A 16,407-nucleotide genomic window follows, 5' to 3' on the forward strand; every position below is an offset into this window, starting at 1 on the left:
TTGCTAGTTCGGCTTGTGGAATTCTTCAACTCAAAAGATGTACAGCCCAACTGTCCTCCAGGGTATCAGGTCGTTTTCCCAGCTCTGGTCCGTTAGCTGACAGCTCAACTCTTCCATCTGGCCCCTTGTTGTCATTATCCTCCCAAGTCATTGATCATAGCATTGCTATGTCCCCGAACCCATCCGAACTCCTATTCTGGAAACTACACTCAAGATAGCGAGAGTTTCTTAACCATGCTGTGCCCAGACAGGCTCAACTTCTCAAGTCCCAGCGCCTTGCTATTCATTTCGCATCGTCGCCACCCACGGCGCTCTATGCGTGGTCGAAAGCACTGTCAGGCATGTGGTCGTAGTTGATATCAGCATCACTTCCAGATCTCGATGACAGACTCGTCATCGCACGCTCTGAGCGGGCAGGCGATATCAGAGACATTTGACCTGGCATCAATCAATATCTCCAATGCTATGTCGTGGGATGAGGGGTTTTCTTACTGTCAATTGACGGTCTATAACCTCCCCCAGTGCCGAGTGGCCTGTTGCCAGCCATGCGACTGGCATCAAGACTTTGCTTTTTTACACGCTCTGCGCTCACCTGAACAAATCGCCGGGCCTCGTTGTCGAGCCACAGGTTGATGTTCGGGTCGTTGCAATTTGCGTGCGACATGAGCTCGTTCTTCATTCTCGTAACTTCATCGACCAGTCCATTGTATTCCATCTGCAGCTGTGCATGCTGATTCTCCAGTCCCTGCTTGGTTTCCTGAAGGTCTGAGACCCATTCCTTCTTTTTTTGGCGACATTTGCTCGCAGCGACTCGGTTTCGTTCGAGGAACTTGTCTCTTTTCGGGTCCTGATCGTTCTGCTCCGGAGCTTTGCCTTTCCTTCCCTTCTTCCTGGGTGGGCTCGCATCATAAGGGTCCGCTGCTCGACTCGATTTTGACGGTCGAGACTGCATCGAGCTATTGGCGTCGGCCCGCGCACCCGATTGAAATGTTGAAGCCGGAGGTATGTTTAGTATTGTTGGCCTATCTTCAACGTCTTCTTGCTTTGTGTTGTATTGTGCTTGGCCATGGTGGCTGTAGAATGAGGGCATGCCAGTCACCAGTGGATCCCAAGCGCCCGGAACAGCCATATATACGGAAGGATGGTGTGCCATGTTCTCCGATGTGTCGCTATCTTCCGGTCGGACTAAGTCGAGCGAATCTAGATGAAGTGTTCGTGGTTGGTCGCTGGGGAAGTCATTGTTAGTCGGTGTTGCAATATCAACCGCATCATTGAAGAAACTCGGAGGGGTATTCATCGTCCGGCTTAAGGACCTTGCCAGGTCTAGCGAAGGCGTCGAGCTCAAATCTTGCTGAAAAAGGGTGTTCCGGTCGTGGGGAAGCGTTATCTGGTCCAGGGTAGGACAATGAACGTTGTATCGTGCGCTGCTGACCTACCCGATGCGTAAAGACTACCAAGTGATTTGCGCGTGACACTGACTCTGGGCTTGCTTGCTGGGACGAGCTACAGCAACCAGAGAACCGTCAAGGACGTTGAGCAGTACGAGAGGGAAAAAACAAGGCAAAAGCGAAGACCGTGGGCAAGAAGGTGGAAAAGCGAGAAAACACACGATGAAGAGTTTTGCCAAAAAGTCGGACTGATCTCGACGCCTGCGTGTACTTGGCGATGGACAAGACCCGAAATTGGTTGCGCGGCGCGGTGTCGATGAGGACGTGGGGTGGTTTCGGATACGAGAAGGTACTGCTTTGTTCAAAAAGCGAAGCTGATCCTCGTCGAGATCGAAAACGTAGGAGGGCACGCTACAATGTCTGATGGTCAGTGTCTGCGTCTGGCAATATCAAAAGAAAGAGTACCCAGGATTAAGAAGAGGTAGCTTTGGGGGACGATGGATTAGGATTGCGACAGGTCAATGATGCGGATGGAAGTGGGTGATTCGGTGGAGCCCGGGGACAGGCATCATCAAGAGCAACTGAGAATACCTTGATATTGTGTAGAAACGGAGGGGGTCGCTGGTAAACGGGGCACCGTGGGTATTCGCACTCTCCCACACGTAGAAAGGTAATACCACACGCTGGCCCGAAAAGGTGTCTGGGATGGAGCAACAGGGCGAGGAGACGTACGTTACATAGAAGGGCAAGGTAGGCGCAAACGGCAAGGACGGGAGGGGCTGGCGAAAGGGATATTGCGATATATCGCTGAGGACGGGAGTCTGAAGGTACTGCGGGGTTCTCAATGAAGGTTTGAAATCTGCATACCACGGATGATTGGGGCAGCTGATCGTGCGTCAGTGAGAAAAGACACTGTCGACGATCTGGAGAGCTGCCGAGCCGGACAATATGAGAGCAATACGGTCGAAGCAGGCCGGCGACCGGGCGTTTCTTGACGGGAAACGGTAGGCAAAGATCAGCGGGGCGCCGTTCCAACGAGCCGAAAGACTGCTAAGGATCCGGAGCGTACGGAACCTCTGGTGGTTCGAGGAAGAAGCGGAATATGATGCACCCGGCTAGGCAGGATATCGAACGGTCGTAAAGCTGAGCTTCGAGTATTACTTTGTCGATATTGGCGAAGGAGGTCAATGTCGTGACAGTCAGCCTATTGTCGTTGTGCCGGTTGCAGCGTGGTGAGAGCGCGGCAACGTCTTGCCATCAGCCAGACAAGGATGCTCAGGTAGTGGTGGTGTGGGCACTGGGCTGGTAATGCTTGCAGTTTGATGGGGCCGTCGCAGTCGCGGTCACACAAGGAAGATGTCGGCGGGAGGGCAGGGATGAGTCGGAGGTTGCCAAGCAAAAGACGACGGAAGCAGAGCCGGGCGAGATCTCTTAGGTTGTTGGAGAGAAGAGAGAGATGGCGGTGCTCGAAGCCGTGTTGAGGATCGAGGATAAATTGGCTGAGAAGGACAGCAGCGGAGTAGGCTCCGGCAATTGATCAGATTGATGCTCAAAGCTAAGGTAGCAAGCTGTGACAGAGAGGAGCAGCGGTGGAATCCAGATGGAGCGAAATTGACAATGGATGTGGGATCAAAGAGGCTCGATGTGGGCAGGTATGAGCTTTTCCCAGGAACAGACAATGTGCAGGTTGGGAAGAGGGGGGGATGAGAGACGGGGAAGGGAAGTCGTCGTCGGTAGAAGGCGATGAACAGAAATGGGGGTGGGCATTTCAAAGGCATAAGGTACGGAGTACCGCATACCACACATGAGGTGGGCAGGCGGGAAGGACGGGAGCTTCGACAATTGCATTGCCTCGAACACCACGTTTCTACTTTCCTCAACAGCATTTTCCCTAGCAATTGCCCTTAGCTCAGGCTCCAATTACCTCACGCTACCTTCCTTCCAGTTAGCTTAATGAGGGTAAGGCAGGTAGGTAGGACGTCTAGAACTGAGAAAAGCAGTTAGGCGAGATGGTGCATCTACCTTCATCTACCTTGGCTTAGCTACTAACCTAGACCGAAGTGTTGCTCCCTCGGCAGAAGCAATCACATTGGATCAGGTCAAACCAAAGAGCTAAACACACACAGGCACCTTATCTGTCAAACACGGGCAGACACCCTGTCGATGGTGGATATATACATGCAGCGCCAATATCAGCACCGGTTCCAGACTTCCAGCACCACCATTGCGACCATTTAAATTTGTAGCCGGGTGTCTTCACTCGTCAACCTCCCTTGCCTGAGGTACGTGCGATGCACCATACATGAATTCACCTCAGCTTACCTTGGCTGCGCGACACAAAATGGCGGGGTAAGTAAGGTACCTAGACAGTATAGCTTCTACGCTAAGCACAATTTGCCTCTCAGACGGTGCCATAGCTGTGTAGTGTAGCAGAACTGGATGTCAAGAATTATCGCAGATAATTATTGCTGGACGGGCTAAGGGAACCAGACCTACCGAGTCCCGCCTAAGCTTCATCCAACACTCCGTCTTCAGACACAGACACAGACACACACGCACACGCACCCGATCCGACCCCTCTGCTGTGCAAGGTAAGGTTAGGCAGGTAGTTAGGTTGGCACCCATTGGATGCCAGAGACTGACGAGAAGGCAGGCAGGGACATCCATCAAAGTCACCAGGTACCTACCCTGCCGTCCCTCTACCACCTACCTTGTCCTTCCCTGGGTTCGCCATGGGGCCGTTGCCTTGGGGGCTAATTGTTGGCAGAAGTTGGAAAGCTGCGACCAAGTCCCTGTTCTTTCGGATGAAAAACTCCGGAGAATAATAATAGTAATGGAAGGTGCCTAACGCTTCGAATACTGTCGTCGGTTGTCGCTTGTCATTCTATTACTCCGTACAGTTGTCAAGATCTATATTCTTCTTTACGCTTCTTTCTTGTTCCTTTTCTGTACAACACACCGACGACCGAAATGGGCCCACGGTGCCGAACTGCCTTCATAAGTCCTTTGAGCCATTGCTTGCCAGGGGAATACACGGATGACCGGGTATGCGAGGACGCATCGAACGGTGTGTCAGTGCCCAGGTTCGAGCCAGTCACAATCAACAGCCCCAGCAGAGACACAGTCAGCGACGCATTCCAGATGAGATTTTGCCCAGCTTTTACTGTAACGATACTCCCAAGAAGCCATGGAATTCAACCTTAGAGCCCGCCAGGGACCATGGCCGGTGAGGGTGAGGGCACAGACCAGAGAGCGACTTGGAAAAACGAGGAATGGGTGTGAAAGTCTGGGAACAGCAGCAACAGCAGCAGCAGTGCAGCACAAGCGACCACCACCACGACCATCAAGACAGATGGGATGTGACATTGATGCTGCCCGGGAACCAATGGAAAGTCCTCTTGGTGGAAGGTCCGGGCGCCGGGTTGAGCTTTCCTTCCCCCATCCATGCCACCTAATCGTCGCGGCCCCGCCGTTGCCAGCTTCCTGCCTGCCCAGGGCCCTGCTTGCTTCAATCCTTCCTGGCACTTGCTGTCGAGTGCGGCGTGCCATGGCCCATGGCTGGTAGGTGCAGGGGGAAATCTCGGGAACGCTTGGTACCTTGAGTGGAGAAAGTGAGGGGCAGCCCTCCTCATCCAGAGTGTTCAGTAACTTCAGCGTCGCCCAAAACGGTCACGCCAAACCACCGTGAACAGAAACAGCTCTGAACTTTGCCCACCTTGGACACCGCACTGCATGCTCCTACGAGTCCTATCTACCTTACTACTTACGCCGTAGGGATACTGTCGACGGCGGAAACCCAACTGCTCTTCTCGTCCACCCACATCAACCTGCATCTTGACAACGAGGATAGCGAGGGAGCCAGCTTAGCACTCGCGGTGCTTTCCCTCCTTGGAAACTATCAACTACGAATACTCTTGACTCTACTGTCTTTGGTCTTATCTTCTTGCCGTCTCAACTTGTCCCGCCTTGGTCTCACCTTGGGGAAAATCCATTTCTCCATAGAGCGACCGGCATACCTGGCAGGGCCCCAGCTGCACACATTACACACTACGCGAGCGTGGTGAGTAAGAGATGCGTCGAGACCAAAGAGTCACATCCAAGTTGAACAGAACGCCCCATGCTCACGATGTCTTTCAGATCTGTGTATATCGACCTGTGGTCTGGGCTGTCAGCGCCAGATATCACGATGCTAGATCGCCGATTCTACGCCAGCGATTCATGTCGCAATGGACCCCAGTGAGCATCCTGACAAGCTAGCCCGGGTAGCCGTGCTGCGATCCGCGACTGCACTATCACGGCCCGAGAAAAAAAACGGCAACTCCAAGCCTGATGTCACTTGCTATTCCCGACATGTCCGCCTATCTGCTGCTGCCGGCGGAGACTTCTCCCTTTAAGGCTTTGACCAGAAATACACTGTGTTCTTGGGAGAACCTAGCATCTACCCAAAATGGAAAGGAGAGCGGCCAGGGAACCCCCCAAAACCACCTTCTTACAGACCAACGAACTTTGGACAAACCATTGAGGTCATAGGGATGTTGCGCGCGTGAAGAAACCAGCGGCTCGCGTCCCCGAACGGATACACTACACAGTAGGTCAAACCTTACAGAATGCCCTGTTTTCAACCGAGATCATCTGTCCAACCCCGGTCAGGGGCCTTGGCCTCACTGGCCACTCCCTGCAGCTATGTCCTGCCGCCAAAGGACCCTGAATTCGGCTTGTTGTCATTGCCACCCATCCAACTCAACCTTTTTTTTCTATCAGCCGCTGTCTGCCAGATGCATGACCTGAGGGACGATAGGTGCTGTTGTCAAAACATCTCAACTCGATGCTACATTGTCTTGACAAATGCATTATGTGCTAATATTGGGTCACAGAATGGTAAACAACACGGAAAGTTTGTTACTCAGTCCACCCACCGCCAATGTCAGAGTGGAGTGATTACGGCGTCCCCATCGCCGACTCATGTTCCGTCTTGGTTCGGTCCTGGACGAGTCGTCGCGTTTCGATTGATTGCCTGCCGCTGTCAGAATTCCAAGTTTTTCCCAGTCTGCCATGCACCGCCGAGACCGGTGGCCCCCAAAATGGAAAGAGATTGACGTCTCAACCCACGATGAACCTCGACACGTGTTAGGGGCTTAGAAATAACATGTTGAGCGACAGAAAGCCGTTATTATTTTGCGTAAGGACGAGGTTTGATTGGATGGTTGCACCAGAGGACCCTTCATGCGTTCAGAAAGTCAATATAAACGAGCAATGTCGTCAGAGGACGACATTGAAACATGCCGAGCAACGATGGACCAGGCATTAAACGAGATCGATAACATCAAGGCCATCGTTCTAAAATCGACTTCCGTCAAAGAACGACGTTCTATACAACGAAGCCGTCAAATAATCCCGTCTGGCTCTAGAGGTAAGGTGAGTTGTAGGGAGGCACAGTAGGAACCAACAGGTAGGTTTGTAACTGCCAGCCATCAACACGGTGCGCTTTTCCATCACGAGATGCTTAATGATCGGCCGGGGCCCTGCAAACTCTTTCAGGGAAAAGAAACAAGCAACGGGACTCGAATGACATCATAAGGATGCAAGGAAGCCATCCTGAGAAAAGTCTTGTGTGGTAGGATGAGATCCACAGGGCACCACTTTGGTGACTCGCTCACCATGCTTCGGTCTGGTGGGTGGACTCGATACAGTCTTTCAAACCAACAGTGAAATGTCCGATTGGGCATGGAGACCATGAGAATTCCAGGCGGTCAGAAGTCAATTGTCCAGAGGCCACGTCATGGTTCGCCAAGGGAATGATTCTTCCATCTCCCCTGTGATGGGTAGATAATGATTGAGACGGTTGCGAGGATAGGATACCGTTAATATAACGTTTTTGACGATCTCTAAGAACGGTTCAGGGACCAGCGCAGATCTCCATGGTCCGGATTAGGTAAGGTGTGTCATCACAGACCACCTGACAGGTCACCTGATACCGCGACAAGTGCCGGGCGAGGGTGTCTTACCGCGGCGCGTCTGCCCCTCAATCAAGGCCAAATTCCATTCCCAAGATCTCGACCAACCGTTCCGCATAAGACGAACTGCATCCAATCAGTAAATCCACTGCCTCTCTGTCAAAATCGTACACTTCGGATCTGTAGCACCAAGAACAGATCCTTGCACAACCAGCCCGTTGGACCAAGAATACCAACAATCAAGCCATGGCCGAAGCGACCTCCACCCCGCGCATCACGGCGCAGTACCTTGACAACTACGTTGGTCGCAACGTTATGCTCATCGGCAAGGTCTTGCAGCTGCGCGGTGACTCTGCCGTTCTTGACGCGGACGGAAACGTCACTGCCATTCTCAATCGCGTAGGTCTTTCTCTGAGAGCTCTGTTGAGGCAATATGGCTTTGCTCCGATCGACTTTCATATATCGGTAGATGAATGCTGACCCTTGACAGGATGTTCACCTCACCAATGGTAACGGTGCTCAGATCATCGGCAAGGTCAACCCGGATCTGTCCATCAAAGTCCTTACCTCCCGCGATCTGGGACCCGGTGTTGGTGAGTAATACTCGTTTCCCATCTGGCTAGAAATCCCGTGTCCCGTCATTTCAAACGGCATTCCATTACGAGACTCAACACGTCTTTTGCGCATGGAATTAATACTCCCGGCACATCACGGGGCTGTTTTGCGCAAAAATCCATCCCCAAGTCATGTTCGAGAACGCGCTTCATGCTCTCAACATCTCTCGCAAACACCCTTGCAGCACCTTTCATGATGAACACTCCTCACCAAGCATACCGCTGACAACCTCTCCAGACTACCAGCTCGCTGCGGCCGTAGTAGAGGCAACCCATCACTACAAGCCCCTCTTCGTCTTTGACAATTGACGGCACCAGCCGTCCGGGCGCGTATACGGGCGCAACCAGGTCACCATCCCCGCACCCAGTCAACCCGCACCCAGTCAACCCGCGCGCATTCCGCCCCGAGCTCCAGTGACCCGGCCGGCGACGACCACCACCACCACGGCGAACTCCTCTCAGTTGCGCCGACAGCAACAGCACCATCACCAGCATGATTATCAGAGACAGCAGCAGCAGCAGCAGCAAACACCACCTCCCACCCAACGTCGACCGCCCCGATACATCCCGCCCACACCAACCCCACCATCCCCCGACCTGATGCGGCACCGATCAACTACCCCTATCTCGTTAACTCAACCCCCGTCACCCCAAACCCAAAAGCGCGGATCCTTCGCCATCCAGGCATCTCAGCAACCCGGCCAACATGATCGAGACTACCGACAATCTTCAACCGTGAACCAGGACAGGAGGATAAGTATTCCCTACCGCCCTTCTCGCACAGCAGCAGCTCGACCCCGGACACCGCCATCATCAGACACACCTGCACGACCAAACTTAAGGTTGTCTACTCCCGAATCTACCTCCACCTCTCAGCATCCACAGATCAAGGCTTCTTCTGAGAGCTCCGATAGGCTCGTCAAAGCCAGAGAAGTGCGAGAGATTGAGGAGCGCAAGCTTCGTCGGCAGAGATCGAAACCAGGGGAGCCGGAAGTGGAGGTTAAGGAAGTTGTCGACGACGACTCGGAGCTCTTGGGCGCGATCTTGGACGGTATTGGACGTATGACGGTCGGCACCGTTGCTATGCGCATGGATGATGCAGGGCGGTGGAGGATTCGCCGTGACCCGGGGGAGGAGAGTGATTAGCATCTCATTACGCTACTTTCGGGCTTTGCGGGTAATGTGCAGTTAGGGATGGGTCTGACAGGTAGCCCTCTTTGCAGAACATAAATTCTACGACTTCATCATAACACCCCTACTACAACTTCGTGTCGGCTCGTCAGTGTAGGACATGTAAGACCATATCGATACACAGCCAACTCAATGTCTATAATCAAGCCCCAATGCATGCTTCGGGCTTCCCAACGCCCCTACCCTGACACAGCTGGCCTTTGGGCCTCCTGTGCCAAATAATCAATCGTCATCCTCCAAAAGCAGCTCCTGCGCCGCCTGCCAAATCTGATGCAATGATTCCTCGGTCAATTTCGGCTGCTGTTGTCCACCGAGGCCTCCAGAGTGCCTGGTATTGCTACTGTGCCTGTCGTCGTTCCACCAAGCTGCAGCCCCGCCATCACTGCTCCTCGTCCCATCCATCCCTCTCATAGCCTTCCTGATTCTCTCCGCCACAACTTCTCCATCCTCTGTTGCCACCGTCTCGTTGCTGTCTCTTCCGCTTTGCGACGTAACTTCAGTGTCGTTCTGCGCATCCCCTCCTTTGATACCCCTCAGCTTACGCGTGAAGTGTTCAAGAACCGAGACTCGTTTTTCTGCAGCTTCGGCACGAGATTTCCACATGGCACACTCTCTTTTGGATACTCGAAGCTGTTCACTGAGTGTTCCAATGTCCAAGTTATTTCTTGTCTCAAGTTGACGCCGAAGAGATGCGTTTTCCTCATTCCTGATATCCAGCTGCCTCTGAAGACTTCGAATTTGTGCATGGAGCATGGAATTGTGGCCCGGGCTTCCTGCTCGTGCCGGGACGATATCCTCGCTTAGTTGGCGCACTAATAGTGTAGATGAGGGACGGGGCAATGCGACACGCTGTGCGATAGGCGGCTGCTGAGCGGGACTTGTCATGGTCCCAAGATGAGGTAAGTACTTGTCATCGTCCAGAGTATTGACCTTGGAAGGAAACTTCCTGTACCTCGAGGAATCTGGTGTTTGCTGAAGCTGTGCCAGAGATGGCCTACCGAGATGGACTGCACCTCCGTGAGCATTGGTCGCCTCGGGAACGATCAACGACCCGGTGCTGTCAGTGACAGACCGCAGTCTATGACTTGTCTGTCGATTCCTTCCACCCGAGAGCCCACAGCCTGGATCCGGGTCACTCTCTTTTGGAGCTACGATCAATGCTTTCGTTTTCGGTGTTTCAAGAGGCACAGTTTCTTGCCTTAAATGGAACAGACCCAAATCCGTTACACTCGTCCGAGAGGGGCGAGGTGTTGTAGGGAAAGACATATAAGGCGACTCCTGGGACGCATTTTCAAACATGGCCGCCATGGCTCGCACTCCCACTGGTTTTGAGATAGATCCATGCGATGGCGTCGAGCTACCATAGCTCCCGCCAGATGGACGAGCCGGCGTTATGACAGGTCTCAGACTTGATGCTCGAGAGCGTTGCGCGATTTCCTCTGCCATGGATGCTATGCTCTGCGGCCTTGAGAGGGTCGACTGAGGCGACACTGGCGGTTGTTGAGACTTTGATTGACCCTGAGAGATGCCACCGTCGCCCACGGCTCGCCGAGGAACAAGCTGATGTGCATGGTTTTGCAGGCCTATGGTACCGGTCGAGCAAAGAAGATTGTCGTCGATTAGATCGTCAGAAGGCAGCGTTTCCTAGAACGCCCCTGGCGAGACCGTGACGGGGAGTCGAGGCTGAATGTGTGAAGCACCTTTGGTCACAAACTCCTTTGGGGTGACCTGAATGGAGCCACCACTTTCGCACCTAACATTTGATTCTGTGCTCTGATGCGGAGTTCGAGAAGGCGATTTCGATCTCGGGACGTCTTCATCTGGTTTCTTTCCAACCATCCCGTTACCATCGAAGCTATTGTCTCTCGAGTTCGGTTTGGCCAAGACTGGCTTGTCAAGGTTTTTCTCGATAAGATGTGCGCCTCTGTCTATATCACGGCCTTCGGACTTCAAATATGACACAGGTTCTGACGCCGTTGCTGTGATGGAGTCTGGTTTGGGCGTAGTGGGCGTACACGGGCTTACAGCGTCGCGCGACGCATGCCTTGTCTTTGGAGTTCTAGGTGTCGGGCTTCCGGAACTTGAGCTTCGGCTGGGATTACTTCCAACGAATCGACGAAGTGCCGAAGGGACCATCCCGCTTGTCTTTGGCCTACAGTCTTCCGACTGCCTTACGGAATCGTTCCCTGGGTTGAGCACGTTTATTTGTACAGGCCAGATGCCGTTCTCGGAAATTGCGTATGGCAGTCGTTTTGGAGATGCCTTCGCCGAGTCTCTTTCGACTGGGAGTTCCTCCGATATACGGGGACTCCCCATTGAACGCTGCCTGTAATGTCCCTCCAATTTTTGAGCCGCGTCATGCAAGCTCTGATTCTTTGAAAAATCACCCATGTAACCGGCCAGACTCTCTGCAGCAGCTGCATGGGATTTATTGGCGCTGGGCTTTATTTTATTATCAGAGTCATTTGATCGATCTCTTCTTAGCTTTTGCGTACGTGGTGAAACAGCTTTTGTGCCCGGGCCTAATTTCCTCTCTTTGAGGTCTCGATCATCTGCTATACTTTCTTCTGCCGTTGGAGAGAGTGGATTGAGAGACTGGCGCAAAGGTATTCTGTTAGTCGATTGTACCTGGGAAGACTTCGGCCGGAGTCTTCCAACGTGAAGCGAATCATTTAGATTCCCTGTGGTTTTCGACAATGTCAGACCTAAAGCCTCTGCAAGTGTGTCAGCTACCATGATCCTGAGACTTTGGATGCCTCTCTACTTACTAGGCGCCGGTGTCGGGGTAATGGGTGATTTCGACCTATGTTGGTTGATAGAAGACCGTGGAGAAGAGTGCTTGCTCCTCCAGCCTTTTGGCAATCCGACGGCCAGAGAGTCAGAGTTTGATGAACGAAGAAATCTCCGACGACTCGTGCTCTCCAGATCCTCATTTGGCCCCCGGAAACTCGACAAGCCCTTCATGTTGCGCACTACTTCTCTCCAATTTGAGGTGAGCATCTCGGTAATGTCGTTTGCCACGCGAATTTTGTCAACAGACATGGAGTCTGTATTGTCTTGGACAGTGTTCTTTCGCTGTCGTTCCCTTTTCAAACGCGGCGGGGTAAGGGGGAAAAGCAGCAAGCCCGAAGAAGGGTTTGCGAGCTTCATGGTATAGGAGTCAAGCAAATTGCCGACTAGGAGGGGACCGAAGACGATCCCCAAAGCTGCGTATCCCATCAAATCTGACGTTGGAAGTGGCCGGCCCTGCTCATCCTCACGAGCTGCGGTCTCAGCAGCACGTCCGATGAGGGAAAGGAGGCCAAATACAGCGCAAATAAGCTCTCGACGGAAGTGGGACTTGATGGTCCCAATGGCCATGGCAATGAGTCTAGCACGAAGCTTTGATTCTTTTGTTCTGCTGAGTTCTGGCTCCCCACGAAGCTGACTGTGAATCGCGACCAATGCATCAAAAAGGGTGAGAGAGCCAAGGATGCCACCTGGGAGTACAGATAGCAGTCGTTTGAAAGCCGAAGCTACGTCTTGTGCACCAGCATTGATATGTGATGGCAGGGTAGGGCAACGTATCGTACTTGTGACTTCTTCTCCGGGCTTTTCGTAGCAGTAATAGTCAAAGATTGCATTGACAACGCGTAGCGAACCGGGAATGCGGAATACACCGCGTGTAACAGGTCCTGCAGAGGAAGATATCAGAAGAAGCTTTCACATGTACAGTGATTCTAGTTGCATACCATATTGGGCCAAGTATTGAGCAGTTGCCCTGAAGCAAGTCGGCACAATAAGTGAGCCAACAGCATAGTCGGCAGGGAGATGGAAGAGGCTCTTTCCGCTCAGTCGAACCATGGTCTGTAGATCGAGTATGTTGGGCTCAGGTTTACGAGAGTGGACCAAGTGTAAGGCAATATCGCTGACGCTTCGCTTGTGACGGACTCGGTGGGGTGGTCCTCGTGAGGTAGGCGGTTGCCCTGATGATGTTGAACGCAGTACTCGAGACCACCATCTCCGTTTCTCAGTCATAACGGCTGGCAGTGAATGTCGCTAGACTTGTTAGGAAATTTCCATGCCATAAAAATGGTGAAGCTCACTCCTCCTTCGAAGCCATCCACCGCCAGTAATCGAATTCCATGCTGTCGTCATGTATTAGTGAACTGTCAAATGCTTCAAGAGGGTCGAGTGCTGCTATACTTTCCTGGCCAATCGATTGTAGTCTTGCACAAATATTCGACGGTCCTGAATCTCGTCCGTGTCTGACAATAGGGCCAAGTCTCCGACAGAAGAAGTCCATGTTGCGCTGCTCGCGAGAGCCCTGCTCCGTCGGTCATCTCCAGTGACCAAGGTAGGAAGAGTACCCGAAATGGTTAGCGGTTGAGGGTCAGCCCTTGATGGCAGCATAGAGGTCGCGATGGGTAGTTGAGGAGGCGCAGTACTGGTTGGCGCAGTGCTAACGGTCTGGCTTCCGATGGTGCCAGTCTCGAGGTCCCGAGACAGGCCCGATGATAGTGATTGATCATTGTCGTAAGGCTGCATAGCAAAAAAAGAAATTGATTCTTTGGCCAAAAGGGGGCGAAATCGAACGCTGGAGCCCGCTGGTACTGTCTGGGACCGAAGCGGAGAATATCCAATGTCAGATATCGAAGATCGTTGACGATGGAGAGGGCTTAGACGACAATGGTGCTTGGCTGTAGCTGCCTACGTATTTAGCGCTCGTGTGAGGGACATCGTACCTGCCCAGTATGGCTGAGCGAGTCGGCGGCGGGATATCTTAACCGATGTTCAGACTGAGTGAGGTGTGAGTAAATAGCACCTGCCATAGGTACTTCATAGTACGGGCAGTGCTCCTGCAGGGCTTCCCGATGCCGACCAAGTCTCGTTAGGTGTATTCTGAGAGAGCTCTCCACGACCTAAGGCAACTGCTCTGCATCTTGCATCATGCCAAAAGACACGGCGGCACCTCGCAATGTATAGCAATGACTTGGGACATGTTCTCATTTCGTAATGCATTCAGGTAGCCAACTTCTCCGTGAGCCCCCCGATCGTCTATAATGAAAATAAAATGAAGAAATTCGGGCACCGTCTGGTATTCCTCCCAGTTACGCCTCTGTACGCCTAGCACGTGCTCATTACCATGTCTACCGGTTCCCAAGTCATTCCAGCGAGGATCCATCGCTCTTGGTTCTATGCAATTCCGATTTTATTTCGCGTTCAATGCCCCACGACGTCGTCCTCTTCGCCGTGCAGAAGCACATACTTGAGAATATCGGACAAGGAGATGACACCCGCGAGTCTGTTATCATCGTCCACTACTATGAGACGGTGAACTCTTGACTTCCGGACTGTGTCAAAGATCGAGTCTAGTCTGTCCTCGGGACTGCAAGTGTAAATGCCAGGCGAATCGTCGGGACGCTTGACAAGTGCCTCTCCAATGCTCGACTGCAATTCTTCGTAAACGCCCCCCTTAATACACGGAATAATGTCGACAGCTTCGAAGACGTTCAGTAGGCGGTTGTACTTGTCGACAATCGGGACGCAGGATATGTTTTGCTTGACCATCAGATCGACCACACTGAGGACAGAATCGTGCATCTGCGCTGTAGCAAGGTCCTTGTATGTACCCAATCCGATCTCCCTGAGGGACTTCTTGAGCAGGACGGTGTTGTGTTCGTTGTTGACGGCGATGAATTTAAGAATTCTGTACTGTGTGATGACGCTAACAACCATCTCGCGCCCGGTCTCGTCATCAACGTCAACGAGGGGAATTCGGCGCGCACGAGTTTTGAGCATGCGGCGGCAGGCCTCGTAGAGTGGTCTCATGGGGTTGACGGATACGGTCTCGAGAGGAGAGGCCCCGATGGCCTTTTCAATATCTGACAAGCGTCTTAGTATGCGACCGAAAGCCTGGACGGCGATGGGAGCGTCACTGACCTCGCAAGCTGCTGAGTCGAAACTGCTCCAGCTTATGCATCTCGTCGGGGAACTGGCAATAGTATTGAATCACATTGATGAAATCTGTCGCCGTCAGAAGACCAGCAAATCTGGAATTGTGCGAATCCCATAGCGGCGCGGACACGATGGCTGGATCGATGGTCAGAACAAACAGCCCGTAATGACAGAAGCATGACTCGTACCATTTTGAATCAGGATGTTGAGACTCTTCTTGATCAAGAGGTCGTTGTCGAGGACAATGAGGCGGAAGGAGAGCGGTAGGACATCATAGCTGGTTCGGACCTTGAGGAAATCGCGAATCGCCCGCTAAAAGACGAGCAAAGTCAGCGACGGTTTGTTGCGGTGCAAATATGCCCATTCGCGACGGTCTCGAGGCAGAAGCACAACCCCGCATGCGCTCGCATCTAGGGGCGCACGCGGGCTCAAGCACATAAATCGGCGGTGCGCGAGATGGTCGAGGGAGGGGCCCAAGGGCACATGTAGCTTACTAGGCCTTGGATCTGGTCCTTGTCGAGCGGACTGGGCGGCTTCTCTGGCATTTTGCGAGCAACCGAGGGTGGTCTTGGGCGAAGGTATGAGGAGGGCGTGACGAAGGGAAGCTCGTGACCATGTGGTCTCGCGATGGACGCAGCGGTAGCGACTACAGGCGGTTGTAGTGGACCATTACCGCTAGGCTGTTGTTGACTTGGATGCGACGTGGGCATAGAACCAGGACCGGCATTGTCCTTCGAAGCCGAGGAGGAGGAGGAGGAGGAGGGGTCGTCCATTGCGTCGTCGTGGGAGGGCTAATGGCGCGCGTGGCCCCTCTGGACGTATAGGAGGAACGGCGGGAGACGGGATAACGGGAGGCAAAGACAATGGGTGGGAAAGAAAAACGGAGGGATGGAATTCGTGGTTTGGAGAATGGATTGGGCTGGACTGAACGCCTTGGTGATTTTTCTCTCTTGCGCCGTTCTATTCCCCTCCCAACCTGCATCAGGAAGCAACGAAGCAGAGGCAAGGTCGTAAGTCTGAGGTAGTGGCACTGGTGGCACTGGTGGCACCAGCAGTAGCAAGGTACCTAGGTAACAAATAACATTTATCCCAGCTGTCCCGTCCCTCTTGTCTTACCTCAGATGAAAGGTACATACAGTTCCTAGCTACCTCGCCCACTGCAGCCGTATCTCTGTTTCTACTGGACTGCGTCGGGTACCCGTTAGGTTCCTCTTGTTAAGATAAGGCAGATAAGAATAAGACAGGGAAAAGTCGAAGCTGATGGGTTGAACAGTGAACTTGGGCAAACCCACTCGAGGAATAAGGTCGCTGAGGGCGTCCAAC

The 16,407-nt window shown here is 52.9% G+C and overlaps 5 protein-coding genes across 5 annotated transcripts; 1 reads left to right on the top strand and 4 right to left on the bottom strand.

The window, feature by feature from the left end:
• Window positions 1–313: 313 nt before the first annotated feature.
• Window positions 314–1,297, bottom strand: BDZ83DRAFT_715786 (bZIP transcription factor; the record flags this gene model as incomplete). The annotated part of the gene is made up of 2 exons (XM_060511783.1): window positions 314–438; window positions 493–1,297. 2 exons carry the CDS (start codon window positions 1,295–1,297, stop codon window positions 314–316), a joined length of 930 nt encoding a protein of 309 aa, XP_060370403.1.
• A 6,291-nt stretch (window positions 1,298–7,588) lies between these two features.
• Window positions 7,589–9,102, top strand: BDZ83DRAFT_647113 (uncharacterized protein; the record flags this gene model as incomplete). Its single annotated transcript, XM_060510045.1, has 3 exons — window positions 7,589–7,741; window positions 7,833–7,935; window positions 8,774–9,102. 3 exons carry the CDS (start codon window positions 7,589–7,591, stop codon window positions 9,100–9,102), a joined length of 585 nt encoding a protein of 194 aa, XP_060370404.1.
• Window positions 9,103–9,253: 151 nt separating this feature from the next.
• BDZ83DRAFT_402678 (uncharacterized protein) lies at window positions 9,254–10,692 on the bottom strand. The gene is made up of 2 exons (XM_060502853.1): window positions 10,100–10,692; window positions 9,254–10,024 (listed from the first exon to the last, which is right to left on the bottom strand). Exons 1-2 carry the CDS (start codon window positions 10,591–10,593, stop codon window positions 9,370–9,372), a joined length of 1,149 nt encoding a protein of 382 aa, XP_060370405.1. The 5' UTR covers window positions 10,594–10,692; the 3' UTR covers window positions 9,254–9,369.
• Window positions 10,693–11,907: 1,215 nt separating this feature from the next.
• On the bottom strand, window positions 11,908–12,990 carry BDZ83DRAFT_566979 (RhoGAP domain-containing protein; the record flags this gene model as incomplete). The annotated part of the gene is made up of 2 exons (XM_060503907.1): window positions 11,908–12,821; window positions 12,879–12,990. The coding sequence occupies 2 exons, from the start codon at window positions 12,988–12,990 to the stop codon at window positions 11,908–11,910; spliced, it is 1,026 nt and encodes a 341-aa protein (XP_060370406.1).
• A 1,121-nt stretch (window positions 12,991–14,111) lies between these two features.
• BDZ83DRAFT_602447 (uncharacterized protein) lies at window positions 14,112–16,141 on the bottom strand. The gene is made up of 4 exons (XM_060507170.1): window positions 15,579–16,141; window positions 15,273–15,396; window positions 15,070–15,219; window positions 14,112–15,011 (listed from the first exon to the last, which is right to left on the bottom strand). The coding sequence occupies exons 1-4, from the start codon at window positions 15,855–15,857 to the stop codon at window positions 14,350–14,352; spliced, it is 1,215 nt and encodes a 404-aa protein (XP_060370407.1). The 5' UTR covers window positions 15,858–16,141; the 3' UTR covers window positions 14,112–14,349.
• Window positions 16,142–16,407: the final 266 nt, after the last annotated feature.

The sequence above is a fragment of the Colletotrichum acutatum genome, assembly GCF_030867785.1.
Source record: "Colletotrichum acutatum strain CBS 112980 chromosome Unknown BDZ83scaffold_7, whole genome shotgun sequence".
In the NCBI taxonomy this organism is placed as follows: Eukaryota; Fungi; Ascomycota; class Sordariomycetes; order Glomerellales; family Glomerellaceae; genus Colletotrichum; species Colletotrichum acutatum.